Here is a 27,662-nt window from a genome sequence, read left to right as displayed (position 1 = left end):
TGATAATCGGCACATATGTCTGGAAAGTTAACGATTTTCATGAACTGCACTTTGTAGAAAACAGGTGTTTTAATTGGTTTTAAAGAGAAATTACATGGGCGAGTAGAACAAGGGCAGTTTACACAGATGTCACATAGGTAAAACACAGGTAGGTAGATTTAGTGAATGGAGTACAAAGCATGCGTTGCCACTATTACAATTACAATTATATTATATTTTATACTTTTTAACTTATGTTATAACTGTTTTACAACTATGTTATAATACCTCATTTGTTAAAACATACAAACTATATCATTACTACATATAATTCTGATCAATTTTGCTTTTGTAGAAAACAAAAATAAATAAATAAATAAACTGGATTAATTTCACAGTAAAATTCTGAAGGCAGTAATTATTACAATTAAATATTTTAAATCTTTTTTTTTTTTCCAAAGCTCATCTGAAGTGTTGTGTTCATTTAAAAACATTAAAATCATTAGCATTGCATTTAACAGACGGATAATACAGTACTGGACTGAGGTGGATTATTATCTGACTTTGGTGTGACGTTGTTCCTGTGATGGGGAAGACTGGCCAGAGCACAGTGGACCTCAACTCACCCTCAGACGTGGAGCAGGCGGTCCCAATTGAGCACCTGGATCACAACAGTGTTCCTGTAGAAGAGGAGAAGGAGAATAAAGTACCAGATAGAGGATCTTGGAAAGGAAAATTTGACTTTCTATTGTCCTGTGTTGGATATGCCATTGGGCTGGGAAATGTGTGGAGGTTCCCATATCTGTGCGGAAAAAATGGTGGAGGTGAGAGAAGACAGAAATGCAGTTACTGTTAGGTTGTTGAGAAGATTTCTTGTTGGATCAATATTCTTTCCATGTTTTTACCATTAAGGATATGCTCCTGACAACATTCCTGTCAATCAATCAGATTTTAGGAGTAGAATTAATGCTGGGGTTGGGGTTTGAACAACATTTTTGTCATTGATTCAGTCATTTGCCTTATTGATGATGTATACGTTGTACAGGCAAGCAGATGAAACCAGAATACAAACACAATGTGCAAAGTTTCACATATGTTTATTTTTTTATTTTTTTCATAGAAAACCATTTTGAGAAAAACACTTACCCATTTAGCATTTTGTATTCCTATTCTAGGGGCATCTACTTCCCTGTATAAAGTGTCTATTATCAATAAGTTGTATTATGGATTTGGTCTTTTAATATACTGTCACACTGCTTTTAATGATTGAAATATTGCTGCGTGTGCTTAATATGTATTGCAAATGGCCAAAACTTGCATTTTGTTCACATATATTTATTTTTATTCTTTTGAGAGGTGATCTAAATATTTGTGGATTGGAAAAAAATGGAAAATGTTTTGCCCTCCAGGGTTTTCGAGCCCGTCATGTAGCTGAAAACTATGAATAGAAGGGGTGGTGGGAGATTGTATTAAAGTTTGCTTCCATCTTAATGGGGATGTTTTGCAAGACTGCACATAAGTCTAAAATTTAAAAACCTTAACAAGTACATGTTGTATTACATTATTTTTTAGGAGCTTTTCTCATACCATACTTCACTACTCTGATGTTTGCTGGTATCCCACTATTTCTGCTGGAGACGGCATTAGGACAGTACACATCAGTGGGGGGGGGCTGGGAGTATGGAAATTAATACCCATGATGAAAGGTGAGAAATACTCACATTATACACATTAGCTATTTGGGGACTGAGTATTATTTCCTCAATGTAAGTTTTGCACTGCCATCAAATGGAATTACAATATATTTTTTTTTAATTTACATTTTTATTTTTTGCATTTAGCAGCCTCGCTGGGTTCTACATATTAACAAATAGTCAAAGCCAGTGGCATGAGTTTAAGGCAGAACTATATGTCTATTCAACTAATGACAGATGGGGTTTGTGTTTAAAATTGTTAAATTTTATTTTTTTGTTTTTGAGTCACTATTTTTGCAGTTTGCTTGGTGACTCCAACTGCACAGAAATGACACACCTCATTTTTAAACAAAGCTAAATATATTTCAGTCATTATGAGGAAGTGTATATTTCAGTCAATATCTTGGAGTAGCATGCAGGTACGGCAATGGTAACACATTTTGTCTTTGCAGACTAGATCTGCTTTGCTGCTGTAAAGCAAATACAGACTTGCTACTGCCAAATATACACATTAATAGGCTTGCAAAAATCTTGTAGCATCGAGACTTGTGGAGGGTTTTTTTTTCATGCGGTACAGGATGAGCTTACAAGATCACTGGTTGCAGAATCAGAAAAAGCCAATCAGCTTAGTAAATGATGTGCTTGCCAGTAGATGCATGTAACAAAACTGCAACATCTAGAGTGCAGATCTTTTTAGAACCCTCACCATAAATTTACCTTGCACATATACCTCAGGAATATGTACATTTTCTCTTTTTCTTCCCAAATGAGAAAATTAAAATCATTTTATTTTTATGCATCAATTGTTTTATTAAATAAACAAATGGTAGCTGCTATGGTTGCTAAAAAATTATGTGCAATATTTTAACTGTGTTTATCTTGGAAGAATTTCACAAGAGTTTTGCAGAATGAGGGTTCCCATCTGCAATCTAAGTGTTTTGGCATGAAACATATTTTTTTTGGATTAGTTGTGCTGTATTATTTGAGGTTTAACTCTTTGTGTCAGGTGTCGGTCTGGCTGCTGTGGTTTTGTCCTTCTGGCTCAACATCTATTACATCATCATCATCGCCTGGGCTCTGTACTACCTCTTCAACTCTTTCAAAGCAGTGAGTGTCAATTAAAAAGTGCAAATATACAAATATATTTTCCTTTTGTCTTTCCTATCTTTCAAAACTGTTCAACATGTTTTATTCACTCCCCCCTTTAAACATTACTCATCAGTATAAAGTTAGTTATTTGAATTATAAAAATCTAATTATTTAATTAGTGATTCATATTGTCAATATGTACCATGCTTGATTTTGTGTGGCATTTGTGTGGCATGTATTTTGTATTAAACTACAACACTCAGACTAATGGTACATTAACACAGAATGTGTTGCCATTTTTTGTTCTCTTAACCCTCTAGAGTCGATTAACGCATATACGCATTATGAGTCATTTTCTCCTGATAACCCAGAAAAGAACTTAAATTACACTTTCAATTTTGCTCTTATCTGTCTCTAACAGATAAGAGCAATACCTCAATCGAATCTGTAAAGGGTCTACTTTTTTTTGTATACAGACATAATAACAACAGAACTTTGTGCACTTATAAAATAAAGATAACAAACAAGGTGTGAAACAATATATATATTAATATATATTCTCAAATTTTTTTAACAATAATAATAATAATAATAATAATAATAATACTCATGATGATGATAATAATAACAATAAATGTTTTTTTTGTATAAAATAAGATTGTTAAAAGGATTTCTGAAGGATTGTGACTGGAGTAATGATACAAAAAATTCAGTTTGAAAGTCAGCTTTGATTGTTCCTAATAAACTGTTTAACTGCTCCCCCAAGTGGATATTAAATTATGTTGTGGGATAATTAAATATATTCTAAATAAACTACAAACATAAAATTATATAGATTTATTTTGTCCTCACATTCTTTCTTGTAACTCCTCCCTCTCAGTGACGCACAGCTGACTGAGAGGCTCATTATGCAGCTCATTATGCAGGCCTTTGTTTTCTCAGGTTTAAATCACAATGATATTTATGATAGTTGACGCCTACTCGCATATGACTTTTACCAACAAAAAGTGTCTTAGAAAATTTAAATCAATATATTGTTTTCTGTAAGTGAGTAAACAAGATAATTTTCACATAATTAAGAAAGAAAAATTCTAGGCTACAAGCTCCAGTTCTCAAAAATCCCGGGAACCAATGTTCTGTATATGTTTTATTGCCTTATTCAAGTGTTTTAACATTTTTAGTTTTTCACTAACCACGCATAATTTTTTTTTTTTTCTCAAAAACACAATCATGTACATACATGCTGCTCACATATTATTATAGCCCAGTTTGTGCTGATTACAATGAGATTAGACTTTAGCCATTTAGATGTGTATAAGAAACTGAAAAAAAAAACACAAATGTCAGGGCATGACAAAACTCTCTGTGGCTCTGTCTTTGAGTGTTTTAAAGGCTCCACAGAAATAATAACTGCCTCTGTTTTGTGGAAATCAAACTGCAGTTTATGCCATGGGAATAAGAGCTCATCTATAAAGCAGTGAAGAGGGAATTGGAAACAAAAATGGCCTTTGTTTTGTGAATGCATTGTGCTATTATTTTTTAATGCTTTTTTAATTTGATATTCATTGCTTTACACTAGGGCTATTCAATTACAAATTCAATTGGGCCAGATTTTCAAACCAAGGTGGTTAGCTGGGCCAATCATTTCAGCGGCGAAGCAGCTCATGTTTCTCTTTTAACTCTGGTCAGTTTGCACAGCAATAGGTGCATACAAATGACAATAAAAGAGCTAACTGAACAGAATCTGAGGTAGCCCCTACTTTTTCCACTTACAAAAGAAAAGAAAAAAACTGACCTAGGCACTTTTTGCCTAGGCCTGATCACAAATCTGATCACAAAGTGCATAATTGGATTTCCAAATCCAAGATGGCGCCGCACATGGCTGCTTCAGTGCTTGGCTCTCCAGTGTTTGTACTGTTTTTGTTCGTTTTTCCTGTTTTTTGTTTAACAAACACGATCAGTTTCACCAGGGATGAACTGCTGAACATTCGGCAGAACACACCACATGATATTTTTCCGGATTTCTATTATACAGACGTTTTACTGAACATTGTTATCGGAGGAGCAGCGGCGCTGATCAAGCGCTTCAGGACGCGCAGACGGGGGAAGCGAGCGGGAGCGCTCGTCAGACTCAGGAAGCGCGGATTTCGAACGCCGTTGCCTAGCATCCATCTCGCAAATCTCCGCTCTCTACCCAACAAAACGGACGAACTCCTTCTGCTCTCTCGGACAAATAAGGATTTCTCTCACTCTGCTGCTCTGTGTTTCACGGAAACCTGGCTGAATGACGCCATACCGGACAGCGGACTCCATCTGCCGGACTTTCAGCTGTTTAGAGCGGATCGCGACGCAGAATCAACGGGGAAATCGCGCGGCGGCGGGACATGCTTTTACATCAATGAACGGTGGTGTACAGATGTAACTGTGTTAAAGAAGATGTGCTGTCCTGATCTAGAAACACAGTTTATCAACTGCAAGCCGTTCTATTCGCCGCGGGAGTTTCACTCGTTCATTCTGGTTAGTGTTTACATCCCTCCTCAAGCGCAAGTAAGTCTGGCTTTACAGAAACTCGCTGATCAGATCACAGACACAGAACAACAACACCCGGACTCTGTTTTAATCATTCTTGGGGACTTTAATAAAGCCAATCTCTCCCGTGAACTGCCAAAATACAGACAGCATGTTACCTGTCCCACCAGAGACAGTAATATACTGGATCACTGTTACACCACAATAAAGGATGCATATCACTCTGTTCCACGAGCAGCTTTGGGACGTTCTGATCACTGTCTGGTTCATCTTATACCGACCTACAAGCAGAAACTTAAATCTGCTAAACCTGTAGTAAAGACTGTGAAGAGATGGACCAGCGAAACAGAGCAGGATTTACAATCTTGTTTTGACATCACAGACTGGAGCGTTTTTGAAGCTGCTACCACCGATCTGGACGAACTCACAGAGACTGTAACAGCCTATATTAGTTTCTGTGAGGATATATGCATTCCTACCAGGACTTATTTAACATTCAACAATGATAAGCCATGGTTTACAGTAAAACTCAGACACCTTCGTCAGGCCAAAGAGGATGCCTACAGAAATGGGGACAGGGTCTTGTACAATCAGGCCAGGAACACACTGAACAAAGAGATTAGAGCGGCTAAAAAGACCTATGCTAAAAAGTTGGAAGACCAGTTTACTTCCAACGACTCTACTTCAGTTTGGAGAGGACTGAGAGCCATCACAAACTACAAGACACCATCCCCTTGCACTGAGGCTAATCAACGACTTGCTAATGACCTGAATGAGTTTTATTGTAGATTTGAAACCCCCAACACCCACTCTGACCATCTCCCTACACAACCATTAACACCTCCTGCAATCCCCCTCTCCATACCTCCTGCTCTTCAAATCTGTGAAGATGATGTGCGCCAGGTCTTCAAGAAAAACAAAAGAAGAAAAGCACCAGGCCCAGATGGCGTTACACCAGCCTGTCTGAAAATCTGTGCTGACCAGCTGGCCCCCATCTTCTCACAGATCTTCAACAGATCTGGAGTTGTGTGAAGTGCCTTCCTGCTTCAAACGCTCCACCATAATCCCCATTCCAAAGAAACCCAAGATAACAGGACTTAACGACTACAGACCTGTGGCTCTAACGTCTGTCGTCATGAAGTCGTTTGAAAAACTGGTTCTGGCTTATCTGAAGGACATCACTGGACCCTTACTGGACCCCCTGCAGTTTGCGTACCGAGCAAACAGGTCCGTGGATGATGCAATCAACATGGCATTGCACTTCATCCTGCAACATCTGGACAAAACAGGGACTTATGTGAGGATCCTGTTTGTGGACTTTAGTTCGGCTTTCAACACCATCATCCCAACAACCCTCCAGACCAAACTGACCCAGCTCTCTGTTCCTAGCTCTATCTGTCAGTGGATCACCAGCTTTCTGACAGATAGGCAACAGTTAGTGAGACTGGGGAAATTCATGTCAAACAGCTGCTCCACCAACACTGGTGCCCCTCAGGGATGTGTTCTCTCCCCTCTGCTCTTCTCCCTGTACACCAACGACTGCACCTCTAAAGACCCCTCTGTCAAGCTCCTGAAGTTTGCAGACGACACTACAGTCATCGGTCTCATCCAGGACGGTGACGAGTCTGCTTACAGACAGGAGGTTGAGCAGCTGGCTGTCTGGTGCAGTCTTAACAACCTGGAGCTGAACACGCTCAAAACAGTGGAGATGACTGTGGACTTTAGGAGAAACCCCCCTGCACTTTCCCCACTCACCATCATGAACAGCACTGTGGCTGCAGTGGAGTCATTCAGATTCCTGGGAACCACCATCTCTCAGGACCTGAAGTGGGACAATCACATTGGCTCCATTGTGAAAAAAGCCCAACAAAGGTTGTACTTCCTTCGCCAGCTGAGGAAGTTTAACCTGCCACAGGAGCTGCTGAAACAGTTCTACTCAGCCGTCATTGAGTCAGTCCTGTGTACTTCAATTACTGTCTGGTTTGGTTCAGCTACAAAATCAGATATCAGAAGACTACAGAGAACTGTTCGGACTGCTGAAAGGATTATTGGTGCTCCCCTGCCCACCCTCCAAGAACTGTACACATCCAGAGTGAGGAAAAGGACTCAGAAAATCACTCTGGATCCCTCACATCCAAGTCACCCCATCTTTGAACTTTTGCCATCTGGCCGGCGCCTCAGAGCCGCAAATACAAGAACAGCAAGGCACAAGAATAGTTTCTTCCCCCAGGCAATCTACCTCATGAACAGTTAAATGTTTCCCACTTAAACTTATGCTTATGCAAAAATGTGCAATATCCTTATATTTATTTGTTACCCCTCCATCCTAGAACATTCCTGCATCTCACTCAATCCTATTCCATTATCATTTATAGCACAATTGTTTATACACTTATTTATTTGCCAATTTGTAATTCTCCCGTAATTTTTTTTTTTTTTTTTCTGTGTGTTGTTGTGTGTCTGTTTACTGGAAGCTTATGTCACTAAAACAAATTCCTTGTATGCGCAAGCATACTTGGCAATAAAGCTCTTTCTGATTCTGATTCTGATTCTGATTCTGATAAAACAAAATAGTGCACAGTAGTAGGCTATTAGCATTAACATTAAGTTTTTTCTTTTGAAACAAAATAAACATCTTGCTCACATTTGACCCAGGAACATCTCAAAGTGCATAAAATAAAATGTGCACAGTATTCACAGCTATAACTAACACATGAATACAAGTGTACTACTGCACACTGAGGGAACATTTTTTAAATCACCACGTGTGGTATGTGTAACATAGTTATGCCTAATCACACGTGGTGATTTAAAAAATGTTCCCTCAGTGTGCAGTAGTACACTTGTATTCATGTGTTAGTTATAGCTGTGAATACTGTGCACATTTTATTTTCCCTGCTGACTTAGTGGGAGAAGTGAAATTTTTTGTTTTGAACGAGAGCAGCGACTTTAGGCTTGTAAGTTGTCAATGCAATCTGAAGGCATTGGTGGCGAGTACTGTCAGTCAGGGAGCAACAGGAGTTGCTTTTTATGGAGTTCATGTGTGAAAAACTTGACTCACATGTGTATGTTGATCCAAACATACTGAGTATGGCGATCGCTACTTTCTTATTGTTAGGGAACTGATGTATGTTGATATGAGCCCAAAACATTGCAGGCCCTTTAATGCAAAGCTCCTGTGCCATGGTTACAGATGACTGCATGTCAACAAGTTCGAGTGTGAATTTCCCCTTGTCAATGGAAGGGACTACTTTCTTTGCTCTGGTGGTTAAGTCCCCTTCTATTACAACAGTGAACGGGTCTCTGACAAAAACGGTCACCTCTGTGGGCAGAACAAGTCCATACAATCGATCAGCAAAGTTCTTTTTCAACCTCGCAACGAAATCTGTCATCACATCCATGATTTGTGCGGGGGATGAGATGCATTTGCGGAGTGTCGGAAAATGCAACATTCAGCCTGTGCTCAAATCAGTTGCGAAAAGGTCCAGTTTAACTTGGAATGCGCGCATCTGTTCCACAAGGTCGATGACAGTTTTGTCTCTGCCTTGTAGTCCCAAATTGAGATAATTCAGGTGTTTGAATATGTCACTCAGAAAGCAGGCATTGGCCATGAAGTTGTCGTCCAGTATGCGACTCAAATGCGTTTCTGCCATTTTTTGCTTGCTGCGGAGGAGGAAAGTTACGATCTCCTCTCTGAGACCACAGAAACGCTCCAGTGCTTTGCTTTTGGACAGCCACCTCACATCATTATGCAAAAGCAGGTCGTGGTCTTCAGCAGACATTTCTGACAGCAGCATGCGGAATAAGCGGTGTTGGAGGCTTGATGTGGAGTGAATAAAATTAACTGTAGCATACCGCTGTCCATTGTCATTTTGAGCGCCCCGCATAGTTTAGCACACAACAACACCTGATGCACAATGCAGTGTAAGGAGATCAACTGAGGTGCAACAGCGGACCAACGTGCTGCCAAACCATTCACTTTCCCTGTCATGGATGGAGCCCCATCTGTCACAAGCATGCACACACGCTTCATACCCAGACCATTGTCTTTAAAAAAAGCGGAACTTTTCTCAAAGACTATATTGCCAGTTGTGTGTCCTTCTAATGGCAGTAGGCCAAGCAGCTCCTCTCGGAAGCATTTGCTGTCGAAAAAATTTACATATATGCACAACTGAGCAGTATCAGTTTTGTCTGTGGACTTATCTACTGCTATAGACATAGTATCAGCTTTCATCAGGTCTCCTAACAGCATTCCATACACATCTGCAGCAAGAATTTCAACCCTACGAATGTTGGAAGTATCTGACAGGGGTACGTTTTTTATAGCAGATGCCACGCTCGTTTTAATTTTATCATCATTTATCACCTCATCCACGACGGCCAGCATACAGTCCTTCACGGTTTCAGAGTCTGTGAATGGCCTTTCCTTTTTTGCCAATATCCAGGAAACATGAAGGGATACTGCGGTAGCTCTCTCTTGGGCTATGTATGACCGCACCATGGTATTACTGCTCTGGTTGTAAGATGCAATCAGACTCTGCACTTTTGCAGCCCTCTCTTGAGATCCCTCTGGAAAATTGGTGCAGAAAGTCTGGTGTTTCTCAACGTGGTGCCTCCGCAATCTTTAAGTACTGCAACGCACTCATTACAAATTAAACATATTGGTTTGGCGTTTGGATGTGGCGGTAAAATAAACAAGTATTTGTCAGTCCAGGCAGGGTTAAACTGATTTTTTCATTGTCAATTTTACGTTTCAGTTTTAAGAAAGACATATTGATAGTAATCTAGGCTACTACCGGCACGCTCTGCATTGTTTGCGTGCTGCTAGGCTACGTGGTCTGTACTACTGTATGAATCTACATAGGAATGTGCATTTTTGGCGGGAACACGGGCTGGGCCACTCGGAGATTGCTTCAGGGGCTGCATGTGGCCCACGGGCCGCCAATTGAATAGCTCTACTTTACACAGTATGCTTTATCCTTTAACTTTATTCTTCACACGGTGGTGTTTGCCAAGCAACACTATACAACTGTTCATACTTGGAGATACCTAAACAAACCACTAATACAAATACTTTTTCTGCTGTTATTTTCAAAGCACATAGAATCCACCTAGCAACCTATACCTAACCACAATAGCATGTGGGTCTAATAACTACTCAGAACATGGTGAAACTGCATAGCAATGCCTGGTAACTACCCTAAACCCTGCACAGTAACCATAAACAGCCGTATAGTAACCAACTAAAAAACATCTACTGACTATTAGTGACGTAACACACCTCTGTATAGCATCACAATGTAAACCGCTCAGATTACCTTATAATTATTCATTTTAAAAAAGTACATAAACTTTCACTAATTGCTGTGACATTGACAGTTTCTTCTTTTTTTAACAACGGCTTGGTTATCACTAGCATTGTGATTTGTGCACAAGCAAACTCCAGTCATTTTCTTCAGAAATGTAGAAATTTTCCTCAAGTCTACCCTCATGTAAAAAGAAGCACACATAAGTGAACTATTAAAAATAGTACTTATTATGGAAATGATATCATATATATATATATATATATATATATATATATATATATATATATATATTTTTTTTTTTTTTATATATCCAAAAGCATGTGCTATAATTGTAAACTGAATGTAAAGGTTTTGGACTGAACTTAGGTTAGCTTTTTTGACTGAATTAATTAGGACTAAAGTGCAATTTAATGTGTAATTCCATAATATTGTCTTTAAAATATGGTTCACCCTATGGAGTCTAAGGGTATTTTTTGGGGCCTGGAGAAGTTTTGTCATGCCCTGACATTTGTGCTTTTTTCAGTTTCTTATAAATATCTGAATGGGTAAAGTCTAATCTCACTGTAAACAGCACAAACTGGGCTATAATAATATGTAAAATGCATGTATGTACATGATTGTGTTTTTGAGAGAAAAAAATATTATGCGTGGTTAGTGAAAAACTAAAAATGTTAAAACACTTGAAAAAGGCAACAAAAAAAAAAAACCACATAGATAACATTGGTTCCCGGGACTTTTGAGAACTGGAGCTTGTAACCTAGAATTTTTCTTTCTAAATTATGTGAAAATCATCTTGTTTACTCACTTACAGAAAACAATATATTGATTTACATTTTCTAAGACACTTTTTGTTGGTAAAAGTCATATGCGAGTAGGCGTCAACTATCATGAATATCATTGTGATTTACACCTGAGAAGACTAAGGGCCGCACAATGAGCTGCATAATGAGCCTTTCAGTCATCTGTGCCACTGAGAGGGAAGAGTTACAAGAAAGAATGTGAGAACAAAATAAATCTCTATAATTTTATGTTTGTAGTTTATTTAGAATATATTTAATTATCCCACAACATAATTTAATATCCACTTGGGGGAGCAGTTAAACAGTTCAAATCAGGAACAATAAAAGCTGACTTTCAAACTAATTTTTGGCATCAATACTCTAGTCACATAATCCTTTAGAAATCATTTTTTAGCAATCTTATTTTCTACAAAAAAACATTTATTGTTGTTATTATTATCATTATTATTATTATTTTAATAATGTTGAAAAGAGCTGAGAATATTTTTTAGGTTTTTTAAGGGGAATAAATTGAAAGAACAGCATTGTTTTTACATTTGTTAGCCTACAGTTATTTATTTGTTACATTTATATTATTTACATCAAGCTTTTGAATGGTATAGTATTTTATATTGTTATTGAAACTTCATAATGTTTCACTTGATTATATATTTAGTCAGGAATTATAGTTTGGAAAAAGTCTTTGGAAAAAGTCTAACTAGTAAAATGTTTACACGTTATGTGAATACTAGTACAAGTATATAAATAAATAAAAAGAGACTTACTCATGTTTATGATCTCTGCTGAATAAAGTGCTTCATTATTTTTTTCTGAGGAAATCCATTTCTCAAATCCTAAACCACATGACATCTTTTTGGGGTGAATTATGTCTTATTCCTCTCATCGCGAAGCAAACAGTAAAATAAAAACTTGAAGAACAGTCTCGCTGCTTTTTCTTCTGTGTGGGCGTATTCAAGCTAGGGATGGGCGATACCACACTTTTAGGATTCGATACGATACCGATACTTTTTCTTGCATTTTCATCGATACCGATACCGATACCGTTCATTTCTTATTGGCAATTTTTGTCAGTAAAAATATTATTACATTTAAGACAAATCACATGACAAATACGGACCATTTATACAAAATTTATTATGGTCAATACATAAAATAAAAATTAAAATAAATAACATAAATATGAATGAAATAAATTAAATATGAACAAAAACATACACATTTTCACTTTTCTTATTTCTCAAAAAAAAGAAAAAAAAGATCAATCTTGGTAGAAAAAGCTAAAAGGAAAAAAAAAAAAAAAAAAAACCCCGAATACATCATAACAATGTTATGTTTCGAGCCTCTTTGTAGAAGTAAACATGTAACACTTCACTGAATCAAAAACATGACGTCATAAAGATCATGATAAACTAGGATTTACTTATCCTATAAACCTGCATAACAAAGACAGTTGTTCCCTGAGAAAATGAACTTGGAAAAATGAACTAGAAAACTGTCTGACACCATCACGCTTTTAGTGCATTCAAGATATGTCGTCACACTTTACTGAAGTTTCAGATTGCTGTTCAGAAAAAGTATCATATTCACATTTTTTGCTTTAAGACGATTACGCCTCTGGCTGATTATTTCTCCGGCCTTAGACGGCTTTTTGTGCTTGCTCGTACAGTTTGGGAATTTCACCTGTCATCATGGATTTCCGACAAGGGATCTGGTATCGGGGATCCACCACCTTCATAAAATGCCGGAAACCTTGATCCTCTACCATTGAAATGGGTTGTAAGTCCTTCACAATCATTTTGGCCAGGCCCATTGTGATAGCACGTGCTCTTTGAGACTCACCTGAAAAGGATAAAGTTTTCACGTCACTTTCCAATTAACTGTCATATCTGAAGCTGCAGAAGTTTGTGATATATAATTAATGAAATATGAAATTATGGTTTTCAAATGTAAGAAATCATGTTACAGATTAAAACCAATATCCCAACATCATAGTTTTTAATATTTTCTTTTCAATGGAAAAAATAAAACTGTCATGCAAAGATGAAAAATCCCCCAAATTGTATCTCATATTTTCTTATCTTGTTTTAATACTCTGAGCCAGCAATTTTCAACTTCTGTAAATTCCCCTTTAAGGTGTGGAAATTATTTGAATTTCAGATAATTATTTAAACAAAATATTCAGTAAACATTACTAAAAACCAAGACCTAGGCTAATCAACAACTAGACAGTAACGTTACTGGATATACTTATCCCCTTCACCTGAAGTGTCTGTTAAAATTAGATTGTGATTGTAATATTTATAGACTTTATCACTCCACTGTCAAGTCTGTACCTGGATACACTTGGCTATTTTGCAGACTCTCGTGCAGGGTCTTCTGCCGGACTGCGGGTGGTGCAGGAGACTGGACTTTCACAGCAGCCTCTGCCTGTCTTTTTTCAAGCTCACTGTGGGTCTCGGGGTGCGTCGTCTTTAGATGTTTGAATAAATTGCTTGTGTTGCTGCTGTGGGAAACTTTTTTATCACACACTTGGCACCTTGCCGTGAGTTTATTGACTGGTGAAAAATAACACCACACCACGCTTCGTTTTTTGTCTGCCATATTATATGCTTCTTAGTTCAACTTCTTTCCCTCCGACTCCCGCTTTCGTGCTGGGCTGGTGGCCTTGGCTGGCTCAGCTGTGTGTGTGTGTGTGTGTGTCGTTGTCGGCTGTGACGCTCAACAATGACGCTCGCTCATTCGCTCGTCTCCTGTCACGTGACATGGACCAGCTCAATACGCCGCCACTGGTACAGCCAGGGGTGTCCCGGCACATAGTAATTTAAGGAAGTAATCTAAAACAGCTGAAAGTGATACATATTACAATTAGTGATACAATTATAATTTTTTAGTTTATATCGATATTTTTTTAAGGAAATCGATGCCAAATGAGTAGCGCGAGGATATCGATCTATCGATACTACAGGATCGATACGCCCATCCCTAATTCAAGCCGTGCGCTTCAGTTTGAATCTGAATAGTGCGTTCAGCGCGGGGGCGTGGTCACATTAGATATAATGAAGGGAGACGTGAAAAACAGACATCGCGTTGTTTTCATATGGATTACTTTATCACAGAATATCTGTTTTCATCGGCACTTGTTTAGTTTTAAAGCAGACATGTCAAGCTTTCTATAGATATCTCTCTCATGTCTCTTCGTTGAGTATTTACGGAGTTACAGTTCATTTTAATGACGTGTTTGTAAATAAAGATCAGCGCAGACAAAGGCTGCAGACAGCACACCTTGTTTGTTATCTTTATTTTATAAGTGCACAAAGTTTTGTTGTTATTATGTCTGTATCCAAAAAAAAGTAGACCCTTTACAGATTCGATTGATGTATTGCTCTTATCTGTACTATTAAAACTGAAAGTGTAATTTAAGTTCTTTTCGGGGTTATCAGGAGAAAATGACTCAAAACGCGTATCCACGTTAATCGACTTCAGAGGGTTAAAGTGTACTGTCGAATTTACTGACAAGCATTTATGGTAAACGTCCCAAGGTTACGAATGTAACCCTAGTTCCTCGAAGGAATGAGATGCTGTATTGAACACTTTGGGAAATGCCTTTGGCAAGATCGACTCTGAATATCGTGTGCAATCTGTCCAATGGAAGGGTGTGACATCACGGGCGGGGTGACGTAGCGACCAAGAAGCTATAAAGTCACATGCCGCACAGCTGGCTTCAGCTTCGAATAGGAAAGCAAGCGATGACCCCTGCCAGGAGTATGGTGATACGATGCAGTGTCGCGTTCCTTCGAGAACATAGGGTTACATTTCATAACCTTGGGACATTCCTCTTCAGGAACTCGAGCTGCGTCGAATGCTTTTGGGAACGGTGTGCCCATGCTGCCAGACTTCCAAACTAGTGTGTATCTGAAGAGCACAGCTAAGGTGAGAGGACAGAAGAGCCAGGGGCCGCTCGCATATCTAGATTGTAGAATCTGACAAATGTAGAGGGCGTGGACCATCCCGCAGCATTGCAGATGTCCAAGAGGGACACACCTGCTAAGAAGGCCTTAGAGGCCGCCATACCCCGAGTAGCGTGAGCCCTGACTCCCAAAGGAAGGGGAAGCCCAGAGGACTCATAGGATACATTGATAGCCTCGACTATCCAACGACTTAGGGTCTGCTTAGAGGCAGGAAAACCCTTTTTAGGAGGACCGTAGCAAACAAGCAGTTGGTCTGACTTTCTCCACAGGGCAGCTCTGTGGACGTATGCATCCAGCACTCGAACTGGACACATACAATTTAGCTTTTCATTGTCTGGCTCCCGAAATGGAGGAGGGAAGAAGGCCTGCAGTACTATGGGTTGTGGTGTGACAGAGGGAACTTTAGGAACATAACCCGCTAGAGGGTACAAATATGCTTTGGCCATACCAGGGGCAAAGTCTAAGTAGGTAGGAGCCACCGAGAGGGCCTGGAGATCTCCAACTCTCTGTAGAGAGGTGATAGCCAGTAACAGGGCAGTCTTAAGAGTCAGATGTCTATCTGAGATTTCATGTATTGGCTCAAATGGAGCTTTACAAAGAGCCTCTAAAACAACAATCAAGTCCCAGGAGGGAACACGGGAGCGTACTGGAGGCCTCAGCCTCAGCGCACCACGGAGGAAACGTGTAACTAGGGGGTGTCTACCCACTGACTGACCATTGAAAGGGACATGGTAAGCAGCAATGGCCGCCACGTACACCTTTAAGGTGGAGTGAGTTAACCCCGCAGAGAGCCTAGCTTGGAGAAACTCAAGAACTGTACCAACTGTGCAGTTAACAGGGTCAAGCTGGCGGTCTCTGCACCATGAGGTGAAGAGTTTCCACGTCAGGGCGTACAGTTTCCTTGTAAAGGGAGCTCTGGATTGAAGGAGGGTCTCAACAACCTCGGCTGAGAGACCGGATGCTATGAACTGTGTCCCCTCAGGGGCCACACCCACAACTCCGGGTGAGGGTGAATTATTTTGCCCTGCACCTGAGAGAGTAGATCTGTCCTGATTGGACTCTCCCATGGAGAGCCATCAAGGAGAGCGATCAGATCTGCGAACCATACTTGGCCCGGCCAGAACGGGGCTACTACCAATAGACGGACCCCGTCCTGGCAGACTCTCGCCAGAACTCCCAGGAGCAGAGCGATGGGGGAAAAGGCATACAGACGAAGCCTTGGCCAGGTCTGTACCATAGCTTCCAGTCCCAGAGAAGCTGGATGAACAAGAGAGAACAAGAGGGGACATTGCGATGTCTCCTGAGTCGCAAATAAGTCCACCTGGGTTTTGCCAAATTTTTCAATACCTGCTCCACCACCTTGGGTAAGGCATCCATTCCCCGGGCCTCGGCCCCTGTCTCGACAGCATGTCTGCTCCCACATTCAATATCCCAGGAATATATACTGCTCTTAACAAGAGAAGTTTGGCCTGGGACCACAGGAGGATCTGGTGTGCGAACTTGTACAAGGGGCGCGAACACAGACCTCCCTGATGATTGATATAAGAGACCACCGATGTGTTGTCGGTGCGCACCAACACATGGTGACCTCTCAGGTCTGGGAGGAAAAATTTTAAATATTATCTGTGCAATCAAGTCGACGATATCGCTGGAAACTAAGTAACTAAGCAAGTCAACTAAGCAAGCTAAGCAAGCCAGAGGCGACAGCGGCAAGGAACCAAAACTCCATCGGTGACATACTCAGAAGTCATACTTCCTGGTTCTAGTAAGAACTCTAGCTGTCGCATTTTGTACTAGCTGGAGTTTGTTTATTAAGCATTTAGAACAACCACCAAATAAATCATTACAATAATCTAACCTTGAGGTTATGAACACATAAATCAACATCTCTGCATTTGACATTGAGAGCACAGGTCGTAATTTAGATATATTTTATGCTAGAAATGTGGCTTTCAAAGGAAAGATTGCTCTCAAATAGCACACCTAGGTTCCTAACTTTTTAGAATTTAGCAGTAAGAAATTGGTCCTCATTCAGTTTTTTTTTTTAGTTTTTTTTATTGACTATGAATTCCTTTAATTCTTTTAACTGGTTTGTTTCTCCGGGCTACAAATAAATAGTGAAAGCTAACACCATGCTTCCTGATGATATATCCCAAGGGTACCATGTAAAGAGTGAGAAGTAACGGCCCTAGTACTGAGCGTTGAGGTACTCCATACTGCACTTGAGATTGATATGATACCTCTTCATGATGGCGGTCAGATAAGTACGAATTGAACCATGACAATGCACTTCCATTAATGCCAACAAAGTTTTCTGGTCTATTCAAGAGAATGTTGTGGTCAATAGTTTTGAATGCAGCACCAAGATCCAATAGCACTAATAGAGAGATACAACCACGATCAGATGATTAAGCACATGTCATTTGTAACTCTAAGGAGAGCAGTCTCATGATAAGGTCTAAATCCTGACTGGAAATCCTCACAAGTAGCATTTTTCTATATGAAGGAATAGAATTTTGAGGATACTGCTTTTTCTAGTATCTTGGACAGAAAAGGAAGATTGAAGATCGGTCTGTAAATAAAAAGTTATTTGGGGCCTAGTTGTGTTTTTTGATGAAATCCTTAATAACAACCACTTTGAAGTTTTTGTGGACATCTTAATGACAATTACAAATTAATAATAGCCAGAAGAGGAACTATGACTTTTTGGAAGCCCCTCTTTTAGGAACTTAGATGAAATAGGGTCTAACATACCTGTTGTTGGATTAGATGATTTAACAAGTTTATACAATTCTTCCTGTCCTGTAAAGTTGAGAATGAGTGGAACTGTTCCTCTGGGGGTCTATAGTGCACTGTCTGATACGATACTGTAGCTGATTATAGGTGAATGTTACAATTTTATCTTTAATAGTATCGGTCTTGGAAGTAAAGTAGTTCATAAAGTCATTACTGCTGTGTATTTGGGAAATGTCAATACCTGGTTTATTTTTTGTTAATCTAGCCACTGTACTGAAATAAATACCTGGGATTACGATTGTTTACTTCTAAAAGATAAGAGAAGTAATCAGATCTTGCCGTTTTTAATGCTTTTCTGTGGGATAGGGTACTTTCCCACCAAGCAATATGAAATACCCCTAGTTTTGTTTTCCTCCATCTCTGCTCCATTTTCTGGGCTGCTCTCGTAAGGGGGAGAGTGTGTTCATTATACCACGGTGTCAGACTGTTTTCCTTAAACTTCCTTAAGTGTAAGGAGCAACCAAATCTAAAATGCTAGAAAAGAGAGCGCCCATAGTTTCTGTTACATCATCAGCTTGAGTTTTTGGATGTGCTAATGAATTTAGATAAATCAGGAAGATTAGCTACGATGCAGTCTTATGTGGTAGAAGTGATGGTTTTACCATACTTGTACCAAGGAGTAGAATTTACAGTTTTAGCTATATGAAGTTTGCTCAAGACTAGATAATGATCTGAGATATCATCGCTTTGCTGCAGTATTTCGACATGTGACATGTGACAGTATTAAATCTACAGTATGATTTAGACAATGAGTAGGTCCTGAGACATGTTGTCTAACCCCAATAGAGTTCAGAATGTCTACGAATGCTGATCCCAGTGCATCTTTTTCATTAACAACATAGATATTAAAATCACCAAAAATTAAAACTTTATCTGCAAGCCAGCACTAACTCGAATATAAAACCAGCAAATTCTTTAATAAATTCTGTATTTATAAGGACAGTGTGAGGAGATCCCTCAGCAGGATCAATGCACGCAAAGCTCCAGGTCCTGACCACATTCCTATGCGTGTACTGAGAGACTGTGCAGTGGAACTCACAGATGTCTTCACAGACATTTTCAACATCTCACTATGTCAGGCTGTTGTCTCACATGCTTCACAGCTACCACCATCATTCCAGTCCCCAAGAAGCCGTCTCCATCCTGCTTCAATGACTACCATCCAGTTGCCCTTAACCTTTTCAGTGAGTTTAAAATATTCTAGCGGTCCTCCCAAAGTAAGTTTTTGTAATGCGACCATTATTTTAGAACGTTCCCCTTACTGTTTCCATGGGGACGCGTCAGGCTTGTCACGTGACACACTGCGTCTACAATAACACTGTATAACAGATGGAACACTTTTATTTAGTTTTTCCTATCGATATTATCGATCAATCTTATCAGATTAACTTTGATCGTTCACTTTTATTTTATTTCCGTGAGTGCAGTACACCTGCAAAGCGTTAGCACTCGTTAGCTTGTCATTAGCGTCTTCATTCGAACCTATCGCTGTTTTCTTTTCTCCTCTCCCTCGCTCCAGTTTTTCACAAGTTCATCAAACAACCGCAGTAAGAAGTTTCATCAAGCACGGTGAGTAATGGCTTGTCCTATCATTGTTTCTTGCACCTCTTGCCACATGTACAGTTTATCTATCTCTGTCGCTGATGAGGGATTCACATGTGATAAATGCAGGGAAATAGTTAGGCTGACAGAGAAGATTTCAGAATTAGAGACACGCATCCAAACTTTAATTGAGGATAGTAAAAATGTTAGGGCTCTAGATACGGCTTTGGATGCGTCTAGCTCAGGGATTCCTGTACATTGTTCGGTTCCGGAAACAGAGCCCCAGCAGCAGGGCAACTGGGTGACGGTGAGGCAGCGTAGTCGTGGGTCAAAACACCGCTCTTCTGTTCCGATCAAAACATTAAACAGGTTCTCCCCACTCAGTGATGCACCCACTGAGAAACCTGATGAAAGTGCTCTAGTTATTGGTGATTCTATTGTACGGAACGTGAATATAGAGACACCAGCCACCATAGTCAAATGTTTACCGGGAGCCAGAGCGCCTGACATCTTGGCAAATTTAAAAGTGCTGGCTAATGCTAAACGTAAATACAGTAAGATTGTTATTCATGCCGGCGCTAATGATGTTCGACTTCGCCAGTCGGAGATCACTAAAAATAACATTAAAGAGGTGTGTGAACTTGCAAGCACGATGTCAGACACTGTAATATGCTCTGGTCCCCTCCCTGCTTACCGTGGTGATGAGATGCATAGCAGATTGTCATCACTCAATGGCTGGATGTCTAAGTGGTGCCCACAGAATAACATAGGTTTCATAGACAATTGGACGAGCTTTTGGGGCAGACCTGACCTGTTTAAAAGAGATGGTCTTCATCCCTCCTGGGGTGGCGCCACTCTTCTCTCTAGAAATATGGCAAATAGTCTTAGTGTTTATACTTGACTAACTGGGGCCCAGGTCAGGAAGCAGACAGACTGGCTAAACCGACCGTCTGCTAGCTGCCTCCCGTCACAGAGGTCAGTTAATTCTCAGCACATAGAGACTTTTTCACCTAGATATCACACTATAGAGACTGTGTCTGTTCCCCGAACTAGAAAAAACAAAAAACGTCCAAACCAGGTTAAGATTAACAATTTAATTGAGGTTCAACAAATAAAAAACAGAAGCAATATGGATAAACAAATGATAAAGCTTGGCTTATTGAATATCAGATCCCTTTCTACGAAAACACTTTTTGTAAATAATATGATCACTGATCATAATATAGATGTACTCTGTTTGACAGAAACCTGGCTAAAACCTGATGATTACATTATTTTAAATGAGTCCACCCCCTAAGATTACTGTTATAAACATGAGCCGCGTCTAAAAGGCAAAGGTGGAGGTGTTGCTTCAATTTATAACAACGTTTTCAGGATTTCTCAGAGGGCAGGCTACAAGTATAACTCGTTTGAAGTAATGGTACTTCATATAACATTATCCAAAGAAACAAATGTTAATGATAAATCCTCTGTTATGTTTGTACTGGCTACTGTATACAGGCCACCAGGGCACCATACAGACTTTATTAAAGAGTTTGGTGATTTTACATCTGAGTTAGTTCTGGCTGCAGATAAAGTTTTAATAGTTGGTGATTTTAATATCCATGTTGATAATGAAAACGATGCATTGGGATCAGCATTTATAGACATTCTGAACTCTATTGGTGTTAGACAACACGTTTCAGGACCTACTCATTGTCGAAATCATACTCTAGATTTAATACTGTCACATGGAATTGATGTTGATGGTGTTGAAATTATTCAGCCAAGTGATGATATCTCAGATCATTATTTAGTTCTTTGCAAAATTCATATAGCCAAAATTGTAAATTCTACTTCTTGTTACAAGTATGGAAGAACCATCATTTCTAACACAAAAGATTGCTTTTTAAGTTATCTTCCTGATGTATCCAAATTCCTTAGCATATCCAAAACCTCAGAACAACTTGATGATGTAACAGAAACTATGGACTCTCTCTTTTCTAGCACTTTAAATAAAGTTGCTCCTTTACGCTTAAGGAAGGTTAAGGAAAACAGTTTGACACCATGGTATAATGAGCATACTCGCACCCTAAAGAGAGCAGCCCGAAAAATGGAGCGCAGCTGGAGGAAAACAAAACTAGAGGTATTTCGTATTGCTTGGCGGGAAAGTAACATATCCTACAGAAAAGCATTAAAAACTGCTAGATCCGATTACTTTTCTTCTCTTTTAGAAGAAAACAAACATAACCCCAGGTATTTATTCAATACAGTGGCTAAATTAACGAAAAATAAAGCCTCAACAAGTGTTGACATTTCCCAACACCACAGCAGTAATGAGTTTATGAACTACTTTACTTCTAAAATCGATACTATTAGAGATAAAATTGCAACCATTCAGCCGTCAGCTACAGTATCACATCAGACAGTGCACTATAGACCCCCTGAGGAACAGTTCCACTCATTCTCTACCATTGGAGAGGAAGAATTGTATAAACTTGTTAAATCATCTAAACCAACAACATGTATGTTAGACCCTATACCATCTAAGCTCCTGAAAGAGGTGCTTCCAGAAGTCATAGATCCTCTTCTGACTATTATTAATTCCTCATTGTCATTAGGACATGTCCCCAAAACCTTCAAACTGGCTGTTATTAAGCCTCTCATCAAAAAACCACAACTTGACCCCAAAGAACTAGTTAATTATAGACCAATCTCGAATCTCCCTTTTCTGTCCAAGATACTAGAAAAGGTGGTATCCACACAATTATATTCCTTCTTAGAGAAAAATGGTATATGTGAGGATTTCCAGTCAGGATTTAGACCGTATCATAGTACTGAGACTGCTCTTCTTAGAGTTACAAATGATCTGCTCTTATCATCTGATCGTGGGTGTATCTCTCTATTAGTTTTATTGGACCTTAGTGCTGCGTTTGACACAATTGACCACAACATTCTTTTGCATAGACTTGAATACTTTGTTGGCATCAGTGGAAGTGCATTAGCATGGTTTAAATCGTACTTATATGACCGCCATCAGTTCGTAGCAGTGAATGAAGATGTATCCTATCGATCACAAGTGCAGTATGGAGTACCTCAAGGCTCAGTACTAGGGCCGCTACTCTTCACGCTTTATATGTTACCCTTGGGAGATATCATCAGGAAACATGGTGTTAGCTTTCACTGTTATGCTGATGATACTCAGCTCTATATTTCTTCGCAGCCCGGTGAAACACACCAATTTGAAAAACTAATGGATTGCATAGTCGATATAAAAAACTGGATGACGAGTAATTTCTTACTGCTAAATTCTGAAAAAACAGAGGTGTTAATTATAGGACCTAAAAACTCTGCTTGTAATAACCTAGAACATTGTCTAAGACTTGATGGTTGCTCTGTCAATTCTTCGTCATCAGTTAGGAACCTAGGTGTGCTACTTGATCGCAATCTTTCCTTAGAAAGCCACGTTTCTAGCATTTGTAAAACTGCATTTTTCCATCTCAAAAATATATCTAAATTACGGCCTATGCTCTCAATGTCAAATGCAGAAATGTTAATCCATGCATTTATGACCTCAAGGTTAGATTATTGTAATGCTTTATTGGGTGGTTGTTCTGCACGCTTAGTAAACAAACTACAGCTAGTCCAAAATGCAGCAGCAAGAGTTCTTACTAGAACCAGGAAGTATGACCATATTAGTCCGGTCCTGTCAACACTGCACTGGCTCCCTATCAAGCATCGCATAGATTTTAAAATATTGCTTATTACTTATAAAGCCCTGAATGGTTTAGCACCTCAGTATTTGAATGAGCTCCTTTTACATTATAATCCTCTACGTCCGCTACGTTCTCAAAACTCAGGCAATTTGATAATACCTAGAATATCAAAATCAACTGCAGGCGGCAGATCCTTTTCCTATTTGGCGCCCAAACTCTGGAATAACCTACCTAACATTGTTCGGGAGGCAGACACACTCTTGCAGTTTAAATCTAGATTAAAGACCCATCTCTTTAACCTGGCATACACATAACATACTAATATGCTTTTATTATCCAAATCCGTTAAAGGATTTTTAGGCTGCATTAATTAGGTAAACCGGAACCGGAAACACTTCCCATAACAACCTATGTACTTGCTACATCATTAGAAGAATGGCATCTACGCTAATATTTGTCTGTTTCTCTCTTGTTCCGAGGTCACCGTGGCCACCAGATCCAGTCTGTGTCCAGATCAGAGGGTCACTGCAGTCACCCGGATCCAGTACGTATCCAGACCAGATGCTGGATCAGCATCTAGAAAGGACCTCTACATCCCTGAAAGACAGCGGAGACCAGGACAACTAGAGCCCCAGATACAGATCCCCTGTAAAGACCTTGTCTCAGAGGAGCACCAGGACAAGACCACAGGAAACAGATGATTCTTCTGCACAATCTGACTTTGCTGCAGCCTGGAATTGAACTACTGGTTTCGTCTGGTCAGAGGAGAACTGGCCCCCCAACTGAGCCTGGTTTCTCCCAAGGTTTTTTTCTCCATTCTGTCACCGATGGAGTTTCGGTTCCTTGCCGCTGTCGCCTCTGGCTTGCTTAGTTGGGGACACTTCATCTACAGCGATATCGTTGACTTGATTGCAAATAAATGGACAGACACTATTTAACTGAACAGAGATGACATAACTGAATCCAATGATGAACTGCCTTTAACTATCATCTTTGCATTATTGACACTGTTTTCCTAATGAATGTTGTTCAGTTGCTTTGACGCAATGTATTTTGTTTAAAGCGCTATATAAATAAAGGTGACAAAGATGGCCACCGCCGTGTTTGTTTGCGCTGCAGTGAAGAGAGTCCTGTCAGTCGGATTTACAGCACGTGAATTCATCAATCTCTCCCGAAATACAAGTAATAAGTGGCGGGTAAACTGGGTGAAGAATAGAGTGAACTTCATAGTTACTTACACCATGTGTATCTGATATGTATAAAACACTTCTGCAAATTAAATTTGAATGGATTGTTATTGTTGCATCCATAGACATATGTGTGTATTTTTCAAAGTATAAATGTATTGTTTTACTAGTTTTTTATTTTATTTAAATGTCTGAAAACTAAAAAATATACATTATTTGTGATAATATGACAAGAGCAGTGCACGTCTTTCTCTGGCTCAGCGCCAGCCAATGCGCGAAACCACAGTTTGAATTTGGCAGTTATGCGACATCACCGAACGTTCTAAATCCCATATGTGGGACCATACTCACAGGGTTACCATGTGAAAAATCCCATATGTGAGGCTGTACCATTCACTACCGTTCACACTCATGAAGTGCTTTAAACGGCAATATATATATATAGCAAGATTGTTTTCAGTTTTAACTATTTCTTCCATTTTGTATTTTTAGGTAACAATAAGAATGCTTCGTCCGGTACTTAGTGTCTTTCATTCCAACATAAGAAAACATTTCTGGAATATGCATCTGAAACAGAATGTACAGTATTTACACAGTTTGTGTATCTCAGACTGGACATGGATGCATTTAAACTGCAGATACAGATGTATAAATAAGCCTAATGTTTTGTTTTTAACATAAAACGTTGAATACTGGTATTTGAAATAATTTAAAACATGAACAAAAAAAGTTGAAATGTGAAATTAAAATCGCCAGTAGGTGACAGCAAGTTAATGTTAATGAGTAAGTCACTGAGATTCAACCGATTGGTTCAAACAACTGATTCATTCAGAAACAAAGAATTTGACTGTGTTAATGAGTGGATCACGGAATCATTTAAATTTAAATTAAAAAGCTGATTCATTCAATAAGTGAACATCGTCCATTGCTAAGAGACGCAAAACAGTGCTGTGATCTGTTTGTAACTATTACTAATAAATGGCTAGTATAGCAAATACGTGTTAATGTGTGGTTAAACTTGTTTGCCTTTTTTTATGTAGAAGGGTAAACCCATGTTTCATTTTCATAAAAGTACATCTGTAATTAAAACATTATATAACTGAGTGGATAAATGAACGTGAATATTCTTACCTGAAGCTGATATTACAATAGCCAGTATTAACAGTTTACATGATCTGGCTCTTGATTTTATTATTTTTATTTTTGTATTATTATTATTTCTTTGCCGGGAAGCAAATATATCAAACATGTGGGCTGTAAGAGCATCTACGGTTATTCACGTTGGCCAAAACACACAAGGAAACGCGTTGTGAAATAAAATATCGCCGGCAATCGCAGAAATTCGCATTCGGACGGGATTAGTTTTTCAGAGGATCAATCAGTTTGCTAAAAACAGTAGGTAATTTGCTCTGGAATTATCACAGAGATTGTGTGAGAAAAACACAGACATGGCGGACGGGATTAAAATCACCAAGTACATCTGTGAAACACAGATTTCTCTAATGACACCCTTTAAAACTAGTCCCGTCCGAATAGGGCTTAGGCATACATTAAATTATATGAATATAAAAAGCATACAGAAGCATTGTTGCTGTCTACAATTTATATGCCTGAAATATTGAGTTTTAATAGACTAATAAATCAATGTGCGTGCACTCTATGTGTGATTTGGTGATATAGCCTACTTGATAACGTCAGATTGCACATCATTACAACAACACTTACCATATTATCACAGACAATCGCACACCCCTGACTCCACTTGAGTGGGAAATAAAATCATATGTGATTGTGCACGGCACACACTTGATTGCTAGTGAGGTGTTTTTTAGGAGTCTAACTTGCAAGCGCCAGACCACTGATTCGTCAAACATGCTTTCCTGCAGTCTGTGTTCTTCTGACTATTTTGTAGTAAGTAACGAATATACTTAGGGGAAATGTATCATTTTAATTAGAAAATTTTGTGGACTATAAGTAAAACTTAGCTGAAATATAAAAACTCAAGTAAAGTACAGATACTCCCAAAAAATACGGAGTATTTGTTTGGTTTTATTTAATTCATTTTGTACTATCTGCAAGAACAGTGTTTATTTTTAGGTGTTTTATTTTTATTTTTATTTTTTAGTTCCAATACTCACTGTTAGAAACCATACCATGATTTTCACCTCAATAAACTCCTAATTTGCTGCTTAGTTATAGTTAGTAAGGTAGCGGTTAAGTTTAGATATAGGGATGTATAATATGGCCATGGTGATTATGTGCTTTATAACAACACTTGTACTCTTTTTGCCACTGTTGAGAGACTGACAAACCCCCCAAGTCAGATTCCCAGTGAAATACAATCAGACAGCAAATGTAATGAGTTTGCTTTATTCTTCTCTGAGAAGATCATCAATATCAGGAAGGCTATAAGCACATGCTCAAGTAATGCAGAAGTCAGACAGATTCAGCCGCAATATCAAAAAGATACTATGTCTATTTTTAAGGAAATTGATAGCAACATCTCTGAATGTGAGCTCCCACATACTGTGGTTGTCAGGTAACCTTTCAGTACACACGCTAAGCCTGTGTACTTTCTCAAAACCACATGGTGGTCAGTGTGCACGTTAACGCTTTGTCCAGTACTACATACTGTTTTGAGACGCACTGTGAGAGCAGACATCCTGCTGAGGCAGGGGCTGAGGCTCGGGGAATGGCGCCTTCGCACCAAGGTGTTGAAGCAGAGTTGGAGAGGTTGGCCAGACTTGGGTGGATCGGTTTTGCGGCTCGAGAGAGCATCACACTATCCCCTCTGGCTTCCTCTGACTTATCCAGCTCCATTGGGGGCTGGACGCCATGGTGTGGGCGTGGCCGAGGCTTCATCTCTACGTTCCGTCTTCCAATTGCTCTGCTCCCGGGCCATCCCATTTACGAGCTGCTCTATCAGAGTTCCACGAGAGCCCCTCCTTAGAACAGTATTTGTAAATCCATGTTATGGTAAGTGTGCACTTGAGTACTCTGCGTTCTTTCTAAAATCCTATATGGTAAGGGCTTCGCGCGGCTGCTTCGTGCCCTTTCTTGAGTCGGTTAAAGGC

At 39.3% G+C, this 27,662-nt stretch overlaps 1 protein-coding gene across 1 annotated transcript; it reads left to right on the top strand.

Moving 5' to 3' along the window:
* The first annotated feature begins 565 nt into the window (after nucleotides 1–565).
* slc6a1l (solute carrier family 6 member 1, like) lies at nucleotides 566–23,715 on the top strand. The gene is given in 3 exon segments (XM_059504648.1): nucleotides 566–803; nucleotides 2,680–2,780; nucleotides 20,869–23,715. Coding segments are annotated over 3 exon segments (3,186 nt in total).
* Nucleotides 23,716–27,662: the final 3,947 nt, after the last annotated feature.

The sequence above is a fragment of the Carassius carassius genome, chromosome 22, assembly GCF_963082965.1.
Source record: "Carassius carassius chromosome 22, fCarCar2.1, whole genome shotgun sequence".
Taxonomy (NCBI): Eukaryota; Metazoa; Chordata; class Actinopteri; order Cypriniformes; family Cyprinidae; genus Carassius; species Carassius carassius.
The sequence above is the reverse complement of the archived record's forward strand: the minus strand, read 5'-3'. Positions and strand labels throughout refer to the sequence as shown.